The sequence below is a fragment of the Saccostrea cucullata genome, unplaced genomic scaffold, assembly GCF_032062105.1.
Source record: "Saccostrea cucullata isolate Sc308-1 unplaced genomic scaffold, CSIRO_AGI_Scuc_v1 ctg1297, whole genome shotgun sequence".
In the NCBI taxonomy this organism is placed as follows: domain Eukaryota; kingdom Metazoa; phylum Mollusca; class Bivalvia; order Ostreida; family Ostreidae; genus Saccostrea; species Saccostrea cuccullata.
Window position 1 is genome coordinate 98,489 of NW_026940551.1, and position 22,822 is coordinate 121,310.

Here is a 22,822-nt window from a genome sequence, read left to right on the forward strand (position 1 = left end):
CAGGTTGACCACCAAAATGGCGTCCAATGGGAAATAACTCTTGTTTAATTGGGTCTACTGAAAACTATCTATTGGTATACATACACAAAGTAATTTTTTACAAAACGACGCGTTTCAGTATTATAAAACTGATACGACAAAGCAGCCTAAAACTTACATCCAATACCTGAAAAAAAAGAGCCCTTCATCTTTACAAGATAGCACGTTTGAATTTATTGAGTTCACAGAGATGATAAATATTCATTATTGAAATAAAGCATTGATAGGTAAATTAATACACCCATGCCAGAAAGTAACAAATCCTATTTCTTGAAAAATTGTCATGCAATTTTCATTCTTTAACGTCAGAGAAATTGACAACAAATGTGTATCTTTCTCAGGAAAAAAAATTCTAGCTTTACTTTTAATTAATTTTCCATCCAGAGAATGAGGTTTTACCATAACTGTCGCTATAGATATTCCCCGAGCTAGAATCTGAAGTTTTTACAAAAACGTCATCTCCCTTATTTACATGGGCCACCACACAACCCGTGGACTGGGGGAAACTGTTTGTAAGAGTGTGACTGTGAGTCATTCCCCACTCCTCTGAATTTATCATTAGCTGCGTGGAGTGAATTCCACCATTGCCATTTCTAAAAGTCCATATAAATACGTAGACCCCTGCCTCTGGAGCTATAAATACCCCAGTGGAAGGATGATGTCCGTTACCAATATTGGTTCTCACGTGGTCAAAAATAAGCACGTGATGAGGAGTTGCTACATTACTGGGTAGGTTAGCAGACATGTACGCGTAGAAGGCAACCAGTGCACCAGGTACTTCCGGGATTAGCAATCTTTCTGCGAAAAATAATAACATTTCTATATCGTTCATTTCAACAAAACTAGATATATCTAATCAACCAGATAAATGAAACATCAGAAGTTATTTAATTCTAAAACCTACTTTTTACACTCTGATCACGTATTTGTTTATAAAAATTAATTCTTAATGAACAAATATGTCTTAAACTGGTACCTCTTCTTCCATATGCGTTATGTTTTCTGGATTTGATACTCGGTGACTTTTTATTTTCTAAATCATTTAGTTCATCATTTATGGGGAATGCATCAGTCACAATAATTTCTCTAGTTAGTACATCACTGCTATTCACTCTTTCTTCTTCCAAAAGCATATGACCGTCTGACGGCTCTGGTTTGGAACTATCTGCAGGAAAATCATGCTGCAAAGTGGAAATTATTTTCTCTTGTTCGACTGTTTTCTTCTCTAGGCTTTGAATGCGGTTTTCCTGATATCGGAGAGTTATTTTAAAATCATTCTGGAGTTTTGAAATTCGTGTCACATAGTCCTTATGAAAAGCCGTAAGAATAGTTTTTAGCTGTTGGGTTGTAACTGTCTGTCCGTCCGAAAGATTCAAAATATCGAAGACTGGATCTTCTTGAAAAATGTCTTGGTAACTCTGATTTAATTCCGATCCTAAGCAAATCAGAAATGGAAAGGAAAGAAGTTGTAAAATGCGAACTAACATTTTCTTTGGTGATTTAGCCCCCAAATCTTCTTATCTGATTGAGCGATTATTTTATACCATCGAGGTAGGTCACTTGGTAAAGAAAGACGCGTGCATATGTCAATGTCTTTGCTTACTTTGATGGCTTGAAATTTTAAACAATGGGAGAAAATCAATATTCTCTAATAGTGTACATTATATTGCGCTACTCTTACATCATTACATAAAACAACAATTTTAAAATCAAATTAAAACATAAATTGTTATAAGGAGTAAAATTATTAATTTGAAACTCAATACAACTTTAAAATAATGTTTGTTTGCCCTCTCCCGACTTACATGTACGATAAAAAAAAATCTGTGTCGATACATAGATGTAATTTTTCCATGAAAAAAAATTTAATACCAAATCTATTTTCCGGAATCTATCTTCACACCAATCAAGAAATTGTTACTCAAATTTATCACAAACGTACATGTAGAATTATAACTACATGTATATAGTTTTGTTTCTACTAACGCCTTTTTCTGATAAAATATCCAGGTATGAAACGTACTAGTATTTGTTAGACCCGTTTGTATTTTTCTATTTTGAGGATCAAATGGCTGTATCTAATCAAGTTCAGAATAATGTTAAATATTTGAGATTAATAAGACGTCGTCGACATATCTAAATATTCAATATCAAGCCACAGCAAGAGACTTCAAAGTAATTGCCGAACTATCCGGTATATATATTAAATACACAACATTTTTTGTAACAGGTTACACAATTAAGATTTCACTATGGCTTCATGGAATATATTTAGCAATAAAAATGCGCCATTTGAAAACGCTTCCCGAAAGGGTATTCGAAAATAAAAGATAAATGGGGGGGGGGTCAAAGATTTTTAAGAACCTATGACATTATATGAGGGTCGAATGACCTTAATGATAATCTTTTATTTCTAATTGATAAATCTGTCTCAATCAGAGCATCAAAGCCAAATTCAAACATCCATTTTTATGAATGAGATATTATGCAATTATTGCTGTGTTTTTAGGTCAATACAATGATTTAGTCATCTGAGGAGTACAATATTCACCGAGCCCGGAGGGCGAGGTGAATATTGCACTTCGAAGATGGCTAAATCATTGTATTAACCGAAAAACCAGCAATAATTGTTTTATTATATGATTCACTAATAAAATGATAAAATCCATCACTTGTTTGCATTTTATTAAGTCCTATCCAAATACAATTATAAGAGAAGCAGAATTAAAATGTTAATCAATCTTATAGGTCGTATTTATTTATTTTTTAAAATCAATTTTAGTTGCAATGAATTATGTCAGTCTTTTTTCTAGGATAGATTTTTAAAGGAAGAAGTATTATCAGGGAAAACCGACTGCCAAAAAGTAAAAATTGTTGTTCAATAAAAGTGTTGAAGTAGTGTCCCCTCTTACCACCCTCACCCGAAAATATATATTTGCTTATGTTTTCTTCACATGAACAAAAAGTCATAGTAGTTTAAATAGCTTTCCAAATCAATTTGTATCAATTTCGAAGATTCCGATCTATTTTTAGATCAAAGTAGAGGAAATAAATCCTTGTATTGACCTGGAACGTCACGTGCAGGTCAATACAACGTAGTATTTTTCTAACATAGTTGGATCTCAGCCAATCAGAGAGATGGAAATTATTCAATCATATAATAAATATCTATATTCCTAATCAATTTTGGCACTTTCACCTTTATGCACAAGTGTTTAAATTCTCATTGTTTTTCCTTTCTGATAGGTTATAAATTAGGAATAATCACTCACTACAAACATATTTCGCACACAATAAAGTGACATGAACTATGGAAATGGGAATTAGGGTTTGTGTGTAAAATAAAAATTTTAAGTAACGCACAGTTGGAAGAAATTTTCATAATCCTATTAATCTACATAAGTGTTTATATACATTCATATAAAGTGCAGACAAAATTAGGGATCGAAGTTTTATGCAAAGGACTGTTTAGTTTAAGGTGATTGTGAGGGTTATAGGTAAAACGGAACACAAGGTTATATTAAGTGGTTGCGTAAATTATCAAGTACTATAATATTTATAGCCTCATACACATTGAAAGTGTGATTTTCTGCGATAGATTGTAAATGTTCAATTTGAACTAATAGAAATTATTTTTCTTGCAATGTTATCTCAAACACTCTGCATGCATGTATAATGAACTAAATGCACGTCTCTGTCGAGTGACTTTACACCGAGTGTTAAACGTTCTACACTGTACACCTTCCACTACCGAAGGCTTACCGTTCATGTAATAAAAGTAATTTGGCAAAATTTAGAACTTAATTTCCTTTTCCAAGACACGATATAATTTTCTTGCAAGGACATACCTTTCAAAACCATTACACATTTGAAGAAAAAAACATTGTCTTGCTCTAAAGGATAAGAATAAATCAGAACATATTTATATTTACAGAATATTATACACATACATGTAAGTAATTTTTGCTGATTAATCAGTAATTAATTTAGCGAACTTTGGCAAATGTGTGATTCGTAAAAAGATAAAAGTCCTATCTTTTATTGTAATGAATCGTTAGCGATATTCGTTTTTAACAATCTTAACACCTTCACTAAAATGCCAAAATGTAATCCCCGCTAAAGTATCTGCTGTTACGTACATGTATAATGATTGATCTGTAAACAAAAATCTCTTCCGTTTTATTCTGATTATTTACTGCTTTTTTTTACTTTAATGCGCTTTTTTAAAAGTATAATCTGCAGAGACTTTGTTTAATGTATATACAGATATTTCTGTAATATGCCAAGTCTTATACAGGGTTTATATAATTATATCTTGCTGACCATTTAAAATTTTCACGTTTGAATATTACCGGTATTTCAAATGTACTAGTATTATGAAAAATATACATCTCTCTCTCTCTCTCTCTGTTTATCTCAAGCATTATTCAGAATTAGTATATACGTTTAGGAATCTAGGGGAAATTACACCTGCACTTTGTAAAGATAATATATATAGATATTATATTCACAATAAAGTTGCTTTGAAATATGAATTTTGTTTAATGCTTTGCACTTTTTTTTATTGGTAAGGAAAGCATGACTTTCAGAATCTTTTCCCTGCTTTTCTTATGTAAAAGTCTGATAAATAAATATTGCATAAACAAGGTGTGTTTTGCGTTTGAATGAGTACATATTTAAGACATTCCTGTAATTAAGACACAGAAAATCGAGGAAAAAATTACAATTGTTATATATAAAATTTAATAAACAAATTGAGGTTTTTCAGTATTGTGAAATTGATAGGACGAAGCAGCCTTAACTGTCCCCCAGCACCTTAAAAACTAAAATAAATAAAAAGAGCCCCGAATTTATAAATTAACTTGTGAAAAATTATTTCGATAACTGATATCATGAATACCCATTATCGAAATATAACATTGAAAAGTTATTTATACACCCATACCAGAAAGAACTGAATCCTATTTCTTGAAAAATTGTTATGCAATTTTCAATCTTAAATATCAGGGAAATTAACACCAAACACGGATCTTTCTCATGAAAACAAAACTATCTAGTTCTGCCTTTAAGCAATTTTCCATTCAGAGAATGAGGTTTTACCAAAACTATTGCTATAAATATTTCCCGAGCTTGAATCTGACGTTTTCACAAAGACGTCATCGCCTTTATTTACATGGGCCACCACACAACCCGTGGACTGGAGGCTACCGTGTGAAGGAGTGCGACCTTTTTATTTTTCCCCCACTCTTTTGAATTTATTATGAGCTGTGTAGAGTGAGCTCCACCATCGGCATTTCTAAAAGTCCATATAAATACGTAGACCCCTGTTTCGGGAGCTATAAATACCCCAGTGGAAGGATGATACCCGTTACCAATATTAGTTCTCACGTGGTCAAAAATAAGCACGTGATGAGGAGTTGCTACATTACTGGGTAGATCAGATGACATGTACGCGTAGAAAGCAACAACTGCTCCTTGAGTTTCTGGGATTAACAATCTTTCTGTAAAAGAAAATTAGATTAATACACCGTTTATTATAATAGAATGAGATTAATTCCAACAATCAGGAGCTGCACCACCGCATCGTGACTTAGTTATTTTTGAAATCTAGTTAGTTACATTTTTATCATAGTTGTGTATACATAGGATTTTAATTGAATAAAAGTAATTAAAACGGTACCTTTTCTTCCAAATTCCTCCTGTTGTGTGGATTTGAGGATACTGACATCTTTGTTTTCTAAATTCCCAGGTACATCATTTGTAGGGAAAGCATCAGTCACGTTGACTTCTCCGCTGGGGTCTTCCTTGCTTTTCAAGCTTTCTTCTTTTTCATGCATATGATTGTTTGACGGCTTTTGATTTGGACTGACTGCAGAAACAACATGCTGCAAAGTGGAAATAATTCTCTCTTGTTCGGCTGTTTTAGTCTTTAGGCTTTGAATGCGATTTTCCTGGTATCGAAGAGTGAGTTTAAAATCATTCTGGAGTTTTGAAATTCGAGTTAGATAATCCTTTTTAATAGCCGTAAGAATAGTTTTTAACTGCACTGTTGTAATTGTATGACCGTCTGGAGTATTTAAAAGTTCGTGGACTGCATCCTCTTGAAAAATATGGTAATTTTTCTTAATTGACTTCAATCCAAAACAAATCAGAAATGGGAGAAAAGAAAGTTGTAAAATGCAAAGTAGCATATTTCCGAGGTGGTGTACCTCCTAAATCTTCTTATCATAATATAAGATTATCTAATGTGCCAGAAATATAAGCATAACGTCGCAGTAGGTCACTTGCATAAGAAATTCACATATATTTCTCATTGTCATTTCTCTATTTCATTGTTTTATACAATTGGGAAGTGAAGGCAATAAATATAATTTTTGATTATTATGATACCATGACGCTACCAGTATTGCATAACACTTTCAAATTATTGATTATTAGGATTACAAATTTTGATTAATTGTTCCGTAGTCTGACACTAGGTATTTTGCATCGAATCTTGTATAGTGTTGTATTGTCTAAAAAATTCAAAGTTATTTCAACAGTCGCGGTTTATTTGTTTTATTTATTTTTGTCAGGATATATCAGGTCCATTCAAATTTTAGTATTTGAAATAAAAAATCTCCATTATTAGTAATTATTATTCCTTTGTGTATCTTCACATGGTAAAACAATCAAAGTATTAAGGTTATAATTTTTTGAAAAATTATTTAAAATTAAAAATGAGAATTAACATGAACCAACTTTGCAACTTCAGGTTTTTTTTAGATTGTTTAAAGTAAGGAACTAAATAACACCTCTTAAGATTCTGAAAATCAGTCTGTAAATAGAAATACTTATGAAAATATTCCAGAAAAAATTACAATGAAAAAGTTGAAGATAACGAACAGTGATTGATCTAAAAAATTATATGGCTTCAAAATTTTAAATTTTGATTTCTTTTTATCATCTGCATTATAAAAAAAATTCAGAAAAGAAAGTTTATACTGTTATGTCTTATTTGTATACTCGTATATACAGTGTATATCAATACAATTTTTATTTACCTTTCCTGCAAATCACTGGTTGGGGTATATTTTCTAGTGGTAGTTTTTTTATTTCGTACAAATTAAGAGATGTATGTTTTATGCCGGTACTTCTAGAGGTCCGGTGGCTGGTCTCCAGTTCTCCAACTTGTGTACAAGTGGTATCGTGGGACATATCTGCACCGTCATGTTTAAGTTTGATGATCATCTTCACTTGCTCTACAACTTTATTTTCGAGAATATTCAAAAGATTAACTTGTTCTTACATTTGGCGTTGGAATTCTCTCTGCATCTTTTTAGTTTCAAAGCAAAAGTATGCATATCTTCTTTTGAAATAAATTTCTCACTGAATAATATTTCCATCAGACTAAACTTGTCTTTTAATGGATCTGTATGCCAAAAATACCCACTTTCAAAAGAGTCTTGTTCAGTACAGTGCAAAATAAAAAGAAAACGAAATGCTTCCATTTTGATTTGAAGTTTTCCTAAATTTCTTATCTTTTATTTCTAAACACAACATTCAATGATCAAGAAGTAGACCGTTTTATAATAAGTTAACATAAGGAAAACATGTAAGAATCACAATCTGTATATGAAAGAATATGCCAATTTTTGACTTTCAAAAACAACTAACTTTCCGTAAACAACAAGAAGAATTCTTGACTATAAAACATTGGACAGCCTTTCCCTATAGATGAAATGACCATATCAATAGTGTTGGAAATCTTTCAAGTCCACAGTGTCACAATGTAAATTAAATGGGACTTTTTAACCATACACAGAGACGTAAGCCTAGTCATGGGCATCGGTCTTACAATAAACCTTTAATACACTATATATTTTATATATTTTGACTCATAACTACCGTATGCAAATCAACAATTAGGTCTACATCATATTCGCATCAATTTTACTCCGTCCCTTTGAAACTTAAATAGTCTTTTTAAAAAGGTCAAGGAGAGTCCATTTTTAACTCCTCGACTGCGGAATATGGACTCGGATCTGAGATTATGGGTTTTGCAAATAATAGACTTTTTCATAGCCATGCCATTCTCTGTAACCACTTAAACTTCGTTGCCACGCATGGTCACCGATTTTGATGAAACTTCACCCATGCTAAGTACTTGACACCAGAAACAAATATCAAAAAAAATTTCGTTGCTATGTGTCTCGGTTGCTATGGCAACAGCCGGAAAAGTTTGAAAAATCGAGATTTTCATCCACTTTAAATCTTGACTGTAGCTTAATAAAAACTAGAAAAAGCAAACAAACCATTCTCACAAATACATGACACCTTGATGTCACTTATACTCTAAAGAAACTTTTTAGAATATATCTCTAAGTAAGTGGTAACCAAGGGTACATTTGGAATGCATTTAAAATGCTGAAATATGCTGAAAAACACTCCGTATTCACTAATGGTAAGTGTTTCATGCTCAAACTCAATCAACGACTTAAGAAAAACAACGGAAATGTTTGACCTTAAGTATATAAGTATAAGCAATATTATTCTATAAATAACTTTTATGGTTGCCATGGTAACACAGTGTAACCATGCAAAACCAGTAACTAAGATTGGGCTCATGCTACTCTCTTCAGGAAAAACATGAAAATTCAAGACTGGCAAATATGCATCCTTAGGACCTTGCAACACCAAAACCACAAGAAAAACTTGGTATAATTGCTTCTTTGCAGTGTTACCATGGAAACAAAAAACCAGTGCTTAAAAGTGAATTATTTTTCGCTGCATTAAGAATTAAATTGCCATTTAATCAAGAAACAAATTAATGGACTCAGCTTGAATAGTACTTATCTGTTAGAACTGGAGTTGAATATCATATATTGATAAAATTTGATGAATAAAACAACACTGTTGCTATGGTTACCAAGAAGGGAAAATGTTCGATTTTGTGAACTTTGTATCAATACTAAACCCTGTGTGCCAACTTCTTGCATCCCTTTAGAGATTGGATGATAGTCAAAATTAAGGATAAATAACACAAACAAACTTTTTTCAGAAATTAGCATTATTTTCCATAGATTTACATTTAAATTGGTAAGCTGAATAATGTTTACCTAGTAAAGTGGACGAATTATATAAGATTTTGTCATAAGGTTAAAACTTTGTGCAAAATTTTGTATGGAATTAAATAGAGAGCAAAAGAAAGTCTCATATCTACGCACCAAGGAAAACCTACGATTTCTTTATATTTCGGGGATTTATTATTTGTCAGTTCAAATCAAAATCAGTCAAAACATATATATCAACCCGTGCATCCATTTTTTGTTTGTGGTAAGTACCCTTAAAAGTCAAGTTAGCTGTTAATAAATATCAATCATAAAAGTTTTGGGAATCTACATTTAAGGGTACGTATCCAAGGAAAGAAAATATTTTTCAGGTTTTTAAGCATATATTTTCTGCTTATTTCCATAGCAACGCTCTATTTAAAGAATCTAATCTGAATTTTTTCAAATGGGAAAACTTGGAGCACACCAATATCTTATAAAATTGATCATTAGTTATGAGGAAATGTGCTTTTTTTTTAAAGATAGGATCAGATTTAAACATACAGCGTGTTACTTTGAAGGCTCTCTGTGGTATAAAAACCTTGGCAACCATTGCCAACCAAAATGAAATATCATAGTTTGTTCTTGGTGTATGTTTCAAGGCGCTTTTTTCTATTATTTGGTCACATTTAATCCTATAATTGCTTTTTATTTTTACATGTATGACTTAATAAAATTCAATGAATTTTTCTTTTACTTTTGAATATTTCGTTACCATAGTAACATATATAATAGTTGATTTACCAAACATGTTTATCATGCATTTGAGACATCTGACCTTCAACTTTTGGAAACAGTCATTGCAAATTGTTTGCTTTGCCGCAAATGTTAACTATGGGGCTCTAAACATGTTAAAAAATGCCATTTTTCGAACTTTAAGACATGTTGCCATGGTAAGCATAAAACATAGCAACCAATTTTTGCCTGATTTCAGTTTAGGGTATCAATGACTTTTATCCTAGAAAGTTTGGAGAAATTCTGAGACTATGCGTGCCAAAGCTCCTATATAAAATTTCAAATCATCACAGAGAATGGCTCAAAAAACCCCACGTTTTACTGAAAAAAATGCAGATAAAACCACAGCCTTTTCCTAAACTTCAATATGCCAACAAAAGTATTGGCACGGTTAATATAAGTACATGTAATATCCTTTACATGTACAACAAAAGGGTTCAGTCTTGCATTCCACCAAATTTCAAGTCAGAAACTACACCTTGTATTTCCTATAAATATACATCAACTATTGCTTCCAGACCTTTTAATTAAAAGCAAACTTAACAGGGCTTAAATATCGATGATCTGAAACATAATTCTGCATCGTGTTCATGTTCTACTTCACGCTACAACTATGGTCCTGCTGAGCACGTTATTACAAGTGATGTAAATATAGTTCATAATGAGAACTGTCGATCACTAATCTTAAAAGGTTCTAAATATAGGGAACCTCGATCTTTTAACTGCCGTCGGAATGTTACAAATATTATGGATTTTGTTGAGGATTACGCCAGGCGATTGGTCAGATATGACATATACTTTGTGTGCGTTTTTTTTTGGACAAAAACTGATTAAGATGCCGGTTTCCTTGGAGTCCAATGAGTCACCTACCGATCCAGTAAATTTCACCACTGACCTATTCATTTGGAGCCCAAAACACAGCACTTAAATTTAGTTCAATGATGCTAAATAAAGAATCTACCAAGATACAAAATTACTATATGTAATTCACAAAATTTTTTTCTCATAATTTTCCATTTAATATTATATAGATCCATGTTTATAATGACTTGCTTATTACATGACTATCGATTGTAAATCTTAATTGAGGAAAGACACTTTTCACAATATTGGGCCAACGTTGGACCAGTATTTCATCTCCAAAACTACATGCTTCCGGTACATGTAATCCCAATATTCCCAATATTCCCACTATTGGAATAACTCCAGCACAGTGTTATTGATTGGTTGTATGTTGTTTAACGTCCCTCTCGATAATTTTTCACTTATATGTAGACACCACAACTTGCCGATGGAGAGCAACAAATTTTGTCATTTACTCTGCACTTAGGGCCATTGAGCAGTGAGGGATCTTTTACGTGCCAGCACCTACTGCGACATGCGTCTTCTGTTTATACTGTTTCATCTGAGGGACCGGTCTCCACGTCCCACAGTGGGATTCGAACCCGCGACGTTAGGATTGACTCCTTATCTCGCGACTCTAGAGCAGACGCTCTAATCCAGCCCAGTGTTATAAGCTCAACACAACCCAGTGTTATAAGCCAAACACAGAGCGATGTTTCATATTGCCAACATTTACATGTACTAAATAAGTTTGACCACTGTTGGGCCAACATTGAATGTCCAAGAACAAGTGGCCACGTTTTGTGTTAACCTGTGCTCGTATAGACCTACGTTGGGGCAACATTTCATACCCAAAACAAAATGGTCTTGATCCATGCCAACATTTACTGAGTTGGACCTATGTTGCTCCAAAATTTTAATGTCGAACACATAGCCACTTTGTATTTTGTTAACATGTTACTACAATGGACCAACATTGGGCCAACATTGCAAACCAAAGACAATTGGTTTAGCTTTCATGCCAACGTTGATGAACGTTGGACCAACGTTGGATCTACATTTGTTACCCAACGCCAATACTCTACCAACCATCCAACCAAAACCAACGTTGACCCAACGTTGGCCAAACGTAGTCATGCTATCTGGGATATCATATTGACCTTTGGTTCTAGTGTAAAATAATTTTTGAACGTGTTAAGTTTTAAGAACATTTGTACAATCCTTATATTGTAACATCCATACAATAAAATATATTCAAACCAAACTAACTGCTTCCATTTTGATTTGGAGTTTTCCTTAATTTCTTATCTCTTGTCTAAATGCAATTGTCAAGGACCAAGAGGTATAACATTTTTAAGAGGTTAAAATCAAGGTAAAATGCAAGAAACGAAATCTGTACATGAAGGAATATGACAATATTTAAGTTTAGTTTAAAATATATTTCATTCTGAACAGCAGGCATAACTGCCTATGATCGTTCTCTCCATAGTTTAAAAATGAATATGTCAAGAATATCGCTTAAGGTTTTAATTATGTATATGTAAAGTGAATTTGAAAATAAATATGAACTCTAATTTTATTGTTTAAAAAAACAGATTACTTGTAGAAGAAATTGTCAGTAAACAAAAACACAGTCTTCTTGTCAATAAATATATGTCTGTCATGGAAATAGATATGTCAAGCTTGAAAATAGCAAAATAATTGTAATGTATGATGAAAGAAATAGTAAACACGATAGATATCCAATCTCACAAATTATATTGACGGTGAATAAAGAAATTAATACTCATTTACATGAAGTATAAAACTTTACCATCAAAACTTGATAAAATGTGTTTACATTATTGACAGTAACTTGTGTACATTTTTGTTTTAAAGTTCAGCTCTTGTTATATAACTGAATAGTTTGTTGCATTGATCTCTGCTGCATAGGAAATAAAGAATGTCTGTCTGTCTGTCATGTGTTTCTTGAATATGAATATATTTATACTATTGAAAGTTTTTTTTCTAAAAAACCTGTTACTCATGTGAATATCTTGAACTTTATATTTGAAGGATTAAAAAATTTATCTAGTGACCAAACGATCCCGAAGCCTCACATACAATTATTCCCATTATGAGATCTTTGGCTTTAAACTTGTAATTACATGTATTGTATTTACATTTATATATGCATCTTATAGTAGAATTTCTATATGAAGTATATAAAGGTGACCTGGTCCTCTATACACATTGCTTAAGGGTGTGTTAGACAGTGTTTTGTGTGTATGTTCCTCTCGCAACATAAAGGTATTATCATATATCTGTATAAATATTTTGTCAATATACAGTTTGATTATAATCACTATTAATTTAAATATTGTAACATTATCTTTCAAATACATATATTTTGCTATCAAATATAGGGAGAGCCTTGCTCCCCCAGTGAGGGTTATTATAGGGGGACACCTACGGATGTCACTACCCCACGTTATCTTATCATAATTTCAGTGAATAAAAAATTACCTCTAAAAATTTTTAAAATGTTATTGAAATATAAACTCTGACTCAGGCTTATGTTTGCAAACATGTGGGGGAAAATGATCAACACTCCACAATTTTGTGTTTTATTTTCTCTACTTGTAGGAAATAATATTAAATCATTCGAACTGAAAAAAAATATCTAGCCAAATTCATACATCCATTCCATGAATGAAATATTTATCTTTATAACTCGTAGATTGATTTGGACACAGTCACCTTAATGCGCAAGTGTTTATTTTCTCATGAATTTACTTTCTGATAGGTTATAAACTAAGGATGAACACCCACTGCAAAAATATTGTGCACACTTCATAGTAAAAAAAACAAGGGCAAAGGGAGTATGGAATGAGGCTTTATGCAATATAAAATTTGAAGAAGTGCACAGTGAGATGATATTTTTAATAAGCATACTAATCACCACGTAACTGTAAATAGTGCAGACAGAATAAGGAATCTAAGTTTAACTTAAGTTCAGATAACTGTCAAGTTTAAGGGGGGGGGGTATAGGTACCAGGGAGCACAAGGTTAAGTTGTTTATGCAAAAGTTACCAAGTGCTACAATACATTCATAACACCATATACCTCAAAAGCATAAATTCTTTCCGATATATTTGTAAATTTACAATTTGAACTTTTGAAAATACTTTTCGCCGCAACCTTTACCCAGTTACTATAAACGCATTATGAACTAAACGCGCTAGTGGCTTTACACAGTCTAAAGTTACTGAACTTCCATGTCTTGTAGGCTTATCGCTAAAAACTCGATGTTTAATTAAAAATAAATACTTAGTACTTTGTTTCTTCTCATAGATTTGATGTTGAACTACCATGATATTATATGATCTCATAAAATTTGCAAACATCTTTAAAGTCATTGCGAAATTGTTAAAAAAGACATTGACTTATCGTAAAGATCCAGAATCAGATTTATGCTTACTGAACTTTACACATACCATTTAAGCGAACTCAACACTCCAGCTAAATATTTGGTTATACATAAATGTATAAGTTCTGCGAAATTTCGAATTTTAGATGCTTTTGATAATGAAGGCTCTGGTTTAAACGCAAAATTCTGCAGACGACGTTTGATAAATATTGTTAACTACTACGTGATAAAAAATAATTCTATACAGGGTTTATATGTATTAATATACCAGTATTCCAACTTGATTATACTTTTTCAAAAATACATATTTTATCCCTTAGGACACACGTCTTAAATATTATCTCACTATGTGTACTACTCGTATATAAAATATCCAGAAACAGAATGTCTTAAAAGCCCGAAGAAAATTACGTCCGTACAATATAAAGATAATATATATCATATTGATAATAAACTAGCTTTGCTAGCAAACAAAATTTATCGACAGTTTTTATAAGCCTTTTAACTTACTTTCTTAAAAAGGATGTTCGATACATAGCAAAATAAAACTTTTATAGTCATTTCACAATCAAGGTTGGTCTTCAGTCTGAACAAGTGCATTTTTAAAAAAAAATAGTGCAGAAGCAAAAGATTAAAAAGTTATTTTTGTTATACATATGATTTATTAAACAAATCGATGTGGTTTCAGTATTATATAATGTTACGAAAGGCAGCCCAAAGCTGACGTCCAACGCCCTAAAAACTCAAATAAATAAGGAAACCTTCACTTTTATAAGATAGCAAGTTTAAAATTATTTAGATCAATGATATTATCAATATGCATTATCGACATATAACATTAAGGTATGTCACTCGTCAGCTTTTTAGAAAAGTTCACGCAGAAACTCTTACTTCAAAAATATTTTTAAAAATTCAATTTTCATAAAATATTTAAATTTAACAATGTAAACTTTTTAACATTCAACGAAAAAAAAAAAACTGCTCAAAAATCTACAAAGAAGCAAGATTCATGAGGGATTATTTTTTGTGGTGGAAGGATATTTAGCAGACATTTCTGCAAATCTATACATTTATTAAATTTAATGTCTTGAAACTTTAGCCTCAAATACTTTTACTCGGAGAATATTTTCCGTTATGATATTGCTAGGAATATTTCAGATAGGTCTTAATTTATATTTTTAGCACAAGTTTTACACCTCCCCTCAACAAACTATGCCTATTAATGAAGATATATTAAAGAAGTCAAGATAAATTTTACAACATTTTTTGCCTGAAATTCACATATTTTGACCAATATTTCAAAATTAACATCACTGACCCAAACTTTTTCTTTCATCATTTTAAACTACTCGATACTTATGACTGATCAGCACTTAAGTCGTACAAAGCTTGATATAAGAAACTATTCTATTGCCCATTTACTTTTTTAATACCCCAAATATGTTACGTTTTCGTGCAAAAAGGTCAAACAATAATTTACGCGCATTAATTTGCAAGATTTGTTCAATGATAAATATTATTCAAACTATTTTACGTACAATAAGATTAAATTCATTGTCATGGTTACATCTGATAAAATATAATAAGAGAAAATTTTATAAAAGTAATAAACCAAAGAGTTGAAATTTAAGTGCAAAAAGGTCAACTTAATTGTACCGTAGATCAGTAAGATGCACACTGACCCCCTATTTTCTCTGCGATATTGAGTTACACCATATGACTACTTATCAAAAATATACTTCTCAAAAAAATCCTTGATTTAAGAAATTTCACGAGAGACATACTTTAATAAGTTATTTATACATCAATTACAGAAAACATGAATCCCATTGACATTCATTCTTAAGTGTGCCGTAGATTAATACTAGATATGGCTCGTTCTCAGGAAAAGAAAAACATAAGTTCTAACTTTAACCAATTTTCCATCCGGAGAATGAGGTTCTACCATTAAAATTACTATAAATATATCCAATGCTATAACCTGATGTTTTCACGAAAACGTCATCTCCCTTATTTACATGGGCTACTACACAACCCGTGGACTGGCTCCAAGCGTTTACGGCAGTGTTACTGTGTGTTATTCCCCACTCCTCTGAATTAATCATGAGCTGTGAGGAGTGAGCTCCATCATCGCCATTTCTAAAACTCCATATAAATACATAGACCCCTGTCTCTGGGACTATGAACACCCCTGTAGAAGAATGATATCCATTACCAATATTCGTTCTCACGTGGTCAAAAATAAGCACATGATGAGGAGCTGCTACATCACTGGGTAGGTTAGCAGACATGTATGCATAGAAGGCAACCACTGCCCTAGTTAGTTCACGGGGTACCGATTTTTCTGCAAAAGATAATTAAGTTTATACAACTTTAATTACAACAAAACTGGATAAACATGTATTTAATCAACCAGGTGAAACACCCGAAGTTATTTAGTTTAAAAACCTACTTTGACATCGGATTCTATTTATACGTATATACATGTTTATACAAATTAATTCTAAATGAAGAGATAGATATGTCTTAAGCCGATACCTCTTCTTCCATATTCGTTATGTCGTTTGGATTTGATGCTCGGAAATTTTTTATTTTCAAAATCATTAAGTTCATTTATTATAGGGAATGCATCAGTCACGATAATTTCTCCATTTAGAACACCACTGCTATTCACGCTTTTTTCTTTCAAAAGGATATGACCGTCTGACGGCTCTTGTTTGGAACTACCTGTAGGAAAATCATGCTGCAAAGTGGAAATTATTTTCGCTTGTTCGGCTGTTTTCTTCTCTAGGCTTTGAATGCGATGTTCCTGATATCGAAGAGTTATTTTAAAATCATTCTGGAGTTTTGAAATTCGTGCTACATAGTCCTTTTGAAAAGCCGTAAGAATAGTTTTTAGCTGTTGGGTTGTAACTGTCTGTCCGTCCGAAGGATTCAAAGTATTGAAGACTGGATTGTCTTGAAAAATGTCTTGGTAACTCTGATTTAATTCCGATCCTAAGCAAATCAGAAATGGGAAGGAAAAAAGTTGTAAAATGCGAACTAGCATTTTCCAGTGGTGACTTAGCTCCTAAATCTTCTTATCTGATTGAAAGATTATTTAATATGTCAGCGTAACTTCGATGTAGGTCACTTGCTAAAGAAAGACGCGTGCATATGTCAATGTCTTTGCTTTCTTTGATGGCTTTAAATTTTAAACAATGGGAGAAAATCAACATTCTATAATACTGTACATTACGCTACTCATACATCAAATGTTACATAAAACAACAGTTTTAAATTCAAATTCAAACATAAATTGTTATTGGGAGTAAAATTTTTAATTTGAAACTCAATACAACTTTAAAATAATGTTTGTTTGTCCTCTCCCGACTTACGATAAAAAAAAATCTGTTTCGATTCATAGATTGCTAAGAAAAAAAAATTAATATCAAAACTATTTTCCGGAATCTATCTTCACATCAATCAAGAAATTGTTACTCAAATATACTCAACAAAAAAAGAAACACATATTGTTTTACTTGTAAAAGAAATTTTTAAAATATACATGGAACAATTATCTTGTATATCATTTGATACCTGTGACCTTTTTAAAGGACACCATGGGGTTTTAAAACCCAAGTGTTGAATTATCTCCCTTGATTAAACGTGTTTATAAAAGTAGTGTTTTTCAAGATTTCTTCTAAATCGGATGTCTATTTTCGTTGATATTTTGGATTTAGAGAAACTATTAACACTCCTATTAAACCCATATTTAAGATTTGATTGCAGTGTTGATGCTGCAATGCCACGCCGAAACAAAGATGAACACAACCAGGCTAACGATGATACTAAATGGAGCTTAGCAACAGAAAGTTGCAACTGCATTTGGAATACATTGATGGGCTTTGCAACCGTTAAACTAACGCCGGAAGACCAGAAATTGGCCGTCCGCAGGTAACCACACCCAGGCAGGACCGTCAGACCCCCCCCCCCTTTCAGCACCTCACGCGATTCATAACTTGCTGTATAAACTGGTGCTACAATTGCTGAATGAAAAAATCAGCATAAAAGTTCATAAATTGTTCGCAAGAGACTGAAAGGAGCTGGTATTCATGCACGATATCCGTACATTGGAAATCCACCAGCGCTTCGACGTCGCAAAGGACATATGGTTTGGTTAAGTCGTTATGCCCCTTGAATTTGGAGGCGTCGACAATGACAAAAACTTCACATTTCTACTTACAACACAGGATATGTTTAATTTTTATTAAAACCCTCTAAAATCACTTAAAAAAAAATAAGGATTAAACAGAAAACATAGATTATCATGTTTAATCTGAATATGCGTTTCTTTTTTTGTTGAGTATATACATGTATTACAAACGTACATGTAGAATTATAACTATATAGTTTTGTTTCTACTAACCCCCTTTTCCAGTAAAATATCCAAGTATCAAACATATACCTGTATATTAGACCCGTTCTTTTTTTTTTTTTATTTTGGATTCAAATGGCTATATGTAATGAAAATCAGAATAAAGTTAAATATTTGATATTAAAAAAAACGTCGTCGACATATCTAAATACTAGTATTCAATATGAAGCAACAGCAAGAGACTTCAAAGTAATCGCCGAACTACACGGTATATTTACTGAAAGGAAAAAGAAATGAATATTTACTTTTGAATTTATGTTTTTCTGTATTGTTATCATACATTTTAATTCATCTATAATCAACAAGTTACCAAATCTTGATTGAATTTGACTGATAATTCCTAAGTTATTGAAATTGATGTTACTCTCTGACAACCAAAAGAAACTTTTTTGGTTGAAATGTTGAAATCAATCTGCACAGCAACATGTTGTTGCCTTTTTATTCACTTACGCGATATTGAATTCAAGTACTAGACTCAATGTAACTTCCGTCAGCTGTACCATGATTGCAAGAAATTAATACTGAATGCAAATATGCAAAAGTGATGTGTTTTTGACTTTTTATCACTTCCCCTACGTGACGCCATACATTTCATGGTTGAGTAGTTTTGACCAGCGATTTTAGTGCAAAGTAACCAAAATACACATCTGACAAATTTTCATAATTTTCGGTCACATAGTCAAAAAAATTTCGCATATTTTCTTTTATGCGTTTCTTTTCCCTTTCAGTATATATTAAATACACAACACTTTTGAAACAGGCAAATATAACACAATTAAGATTCCCTTATGGCTTCATGGAATGCATTTAGCAATAAAAATGTGCCATTTGAAAACGCTTCCCCAAAGGGGATTTGAAAATAATACTGCGTAGATTAATGGGGGGGGGGGGGGGTAAAGATAAAATATAAAAGATTTTTTAAGAACCTATGACATTATATGAGGGTCGAATAACCTTAATGATAATCTTTTATTTCTAATTAATAAATCTGTCTCAATTAGAACATCAAAGCCAAATTCAAACATTCATTTTTATGAACGAGATATTTATCCAGATTTCCTAATCAATTTGGGCACTATCACTTTTATGCACAAGTGTTCAAGTTCTCATGGGTTTTTTCTTTCTGATAGGTTAGAAATTAGAAATAATTACTCTCTACAAACATATTTCGCACACAATAAAGTGACATGAACTATGGAATTGGTGAATTAGGATTTATGTAAAATAAAAATTTTTAGAACCGCACTGTTGGAAGAAATTTTCATAATCCTACAGACAAAATTAGGGTTCGAAGTTTTATGCAAAGGACTGTTTAGTTTAAGGTGATTGTGAGGGTTATAGGTACATCGGAACACAAGGCTAAGGGGTTGCGTAAATTATCAAGTACTATGATATTTAGCCTCATACACATTTAAAGTGTGATTTTCTGCGATTCGTGATTTTTCCTGCAATGTTATCTCAAACACTCTGCATGCATGTATAATGAACTAAATGCACGTCTCTGTCGAGTGACTTTACACCAGTGTAAAACGTTCTACACTGTACACCTTCCACTACTGAAGACTTACCGTTCATGTAATAAAAGTAATTTGGCAAAATTTTAATCTTAATATTTATCCTTTTCGAAGACACGATATAATTTTCTTGCAAGGACATACCTTTCAAAACCATTGCACATTTGAAAAAAAAAACACATTGTCTTGCTCTAAAGGATAAGAATAAATCAGAACATATTTATATTTACAGAATATTATACACATACATGTAAGTAATTTCTGCTGATTAATCAGTAATTATTTTAGCGAACTTTATTTGATCCTTTGCTGCTCTTTTTTATTTAATGCCCTTTTTTAAAAGTATAATTTGCAGAGACTTTGTTTAATGTATTTTCAGATATTTCTGTAATATGTAAGTTTTATACAGGGTTTATATATATATTGGTCATCATTTAAAATTTTCACGTTTGAATATTATTACAAATGTTTTATAAAAAATATACATCTCTCTCTCTGTGTTTATCTCAAGAATTATTCAGAATTAGTATAATTATACGTTTAGGAATCTAGGAGAAAGTACACCTGTACTTTGTAAAGATAATAGATATAACTAGAGGTACTGTGAGCAATGAGCTCACTAAATGATACCCCCCGCCTCCCATATGAATATAATAGCAGTGTCCGTGTTTTGCTCTGGAAAATCCATATACGTTAGATTAAAAATTAAAATAGGAGGTGCACAATGGCATTATGCTATAAAGATTCTGTAAAAGTTTTGTTAAGATTCACTCAGTAGTTTAAGAGGAGTTGCGGATAAGAGATAGGCACCCAAAAGCGTAACAGAAGGACAGACGCACGGACGGACGAACGGACGGACAGACGGACGGACGGACAGAAATACCGATTACTATATACCCTCCCACTTTTCAAGCGGGAAGGGTATAAATATTATATTTACAATAAAGTTGCTTTGAAAAAATGAATTTTGTTTAATGCTTTGCAATTTTTTTATTGGTAAGGAAAGCATGATGTTCATAATCTTTTCCGTGCTTTTTTTTACATAAAAGTTTGAAAAATAAATATTGCATAACTAGGCGTGTTTTGCGTTTGAATGAGTACATATTTAAGACATTCCTGTAATTAAGACATAGAAAACCGTGGAAAATAACAATTGTTATAGGACTACATAAAATTTATTTAACAAATTGATGCTTTTCAGTATTATAAAATCGATAAGACAAAGCAGCCTAAACTGTCCCCCAGCACCTGAGAACCTCATAAACATAAAAGAGTCCCAAATTTATAAATTAAATTGTGGAAAATTATTTCGATAACTGATACTATGAATATCCATTATCGAAATATAACATTAAAAAAGGTTATTTATACACCCATACCAGAAAGAACTAAATCCTGTTTCTTGAAAATTGTTATGCAATTTTCAATCCTAAATGTTAGGGAAATTAACACCAAAAACGGATCTTTCTCATGAAAACAAAACTATCTAGTTCTGCCTTTAATCAATTTTCCATCCAGAGAATGGGGTTTTACCATAAATATTGCTATAAATATATCCTGAGCTAGAATCTGACGTTTTCACAAAGACGTCATCGCCCTTATTTACATGTGCCACCACACAACCCGTGGACTGGAGGCTACCGTGTGAAGGAGTGCGACCTTCTATTTTTCCCCACTCTTCTGAATTTATCATGAGCTGTGTAGAGTGAACTCCACCATCGGCATTTCTAAAAGTCCATATAAATACGTAGACCCCTGTCTCGGGTGCTATAAATACCCCAGTGGAAGGATGATACCCGTTACCAATATTTGTTTTCACGTGGTCAAAAATAAGCACGTGATGAGGAGTTGCTACATTACTGGGTAGGTCAGAAGACATGTACGCGTAGAAGGCAACAACTGCTCCTGGAACATCTGGGATTAACAATCTTTCTGTGAAAGGAAATTAGATTAATACACTGTTTATTATTATAGAATGACATTTATTCCAACAATCAGGAACTTCATCAGCGCATCGTAAGTTAGTTATTTTTGAAATCAAGTTACTGTAGTTACATTTTTATCATAGTTTTGTATACAAAAGATTATAATTGAATCAAAGTATTTAAAACGGTACCTTTTCTTCCAAATCCCTCATGTTGTTTGGATTTGAGGATACTGACATCCTTGTTTTCTAAATTCCCAGGTACATCATTTGTAGAGAAAGCATCAGTCACGTTGACTTCTCCGGTGGGGTCATCCTTGCTTTTCAAGCTTTCTTCTTTTTCATGCATATGACTGTTTGACGGCTTTTGGTTTGGACTGACTGCAGAAACATCATGCTGCAAAGTGGAAATGATTCTCTCTTGTTCGACTGTTTTCTTCTCTAGGCTTTGAATGCGATTTTCCTGGTATCGAAGAGTGAGTTCAAAATCATTCTGGAGTTTTGAAATTCGAGTTAAATAATCCTTTTGAAAAGCCGTAAGAATAGTTTTTAGCTGCTGTGTTGTAAATGTATGACTATCTGGAGTATTTAAAAGTTCGTGGACTGAATCCTCTTGAAAAATATAGTCGTCTTTCTCATTTGACTTCAATCCAAAACAAATCAGAAATGGGAGAAAAGAAAGTTGTAAAACGCGAAGTAGCATATTCCTGTGGTGGTGTATCTCCTAAATCTTCTTATCATAATATACGATTATCTTATATTCCAGAAATATCAGCATAACGTCGAGGTAGGTCAATGCATTAGAAAACCACGTATATTTCTCAATGTCATTGCTCTATTTTATTGTTTTAT

At 32.3% G+C, this 22,822-nt stretch overlaps 2 protein-coding genes across 2 annotated transcripts; both read right to left on the bottom strand.

Annotated features, from left to right (window-relative positions):
- Nucleotides 1–403: 403 nt before the first annotated feature.
- Nucleotides 404–16,406, bottom strand: LOC134255597 (uncharacterized). Its single transcript, XM_062738124.1, has 4 exons — nt 16,134–16,406; nt 5,720–5,924; nt 5,412–5,540; nt 404–837 (listed from the first exon to the last, which is right to left on the bottom strand). The coding sequence occupies exons 1-4, from the start codon at nt 16,404–16,406 to the stop codon at nt 404–406; spliced, it is 1,041 nt and encodes a 346-aa protein (XP_062594108.1).
- Nucleotides 16,407–21,544: 5,138 nt separating this feature from the next.
- LOC134255595 (uncharacterized) lies at nt 21,545–22,720 on the bottom strand. The gene is made up of 2 exons (XM_062738123.1): nt 22,163–22,720; nt 21,545–21,978 (listed from the first exon to the last, which is right to left on the bottom strand). The coding sequence occupies exons 1-2, from the start codon at nt 22,671–22,673 to the stop codon at nt 21,545–21,547; spliced, it is 945 nt and encodes a 314-aa protein (XP_062594107.1). The 5' UTR covers nt 22,674–22,720.
- Between the last annotated feature and the right edge of the window lie 102 nt (nt 22,721–22,822).

What these genes read in the sequence shown, in the direction of transcription:
- LOC134255597 (XM_062738124.1), bottom strand. Translation starts at nt 16,406, where the DNA reads ATGTCTGCTAACCTACCCAGTGATGTAGCAGCTCCTCATCATGTGCTT. An exon ending in CGGGTTGTGTAGTAGCCCAT is followed by an intron (nt 5,925 to 16,133) that starts GTAAATAAGGGA and finishes TCCACTTTGCAG; the next exon opens with CATGTTGTTTCTGCAGTCAG. An exon ending in CCACGTGAGAACTAATATTG is followed by an intron (nt 838 to 5,411) that starts GTAACGGGTATC and finishes TATTTTTCGCAG; the next exon opens with AAAGATTGCTAATCCCGGAA.
- LOC134255595 (XM_062738123.1), bottom strand. Translation starts at nt 22,673, where the DNA reads ATGCTACTTCGCGTTTTACAACTTTCTTTTCTCCCATTTCTGATTTGT. An exon ending in TGAGGGATTTGGAAGAAAAG is followed by an intron (nt 21,979 to 22,162) that starts GTACCGTTTTAA and finishes TTCCTTTCACAG; the next exon opens with AAAGATTGTTAATCCCAGAT.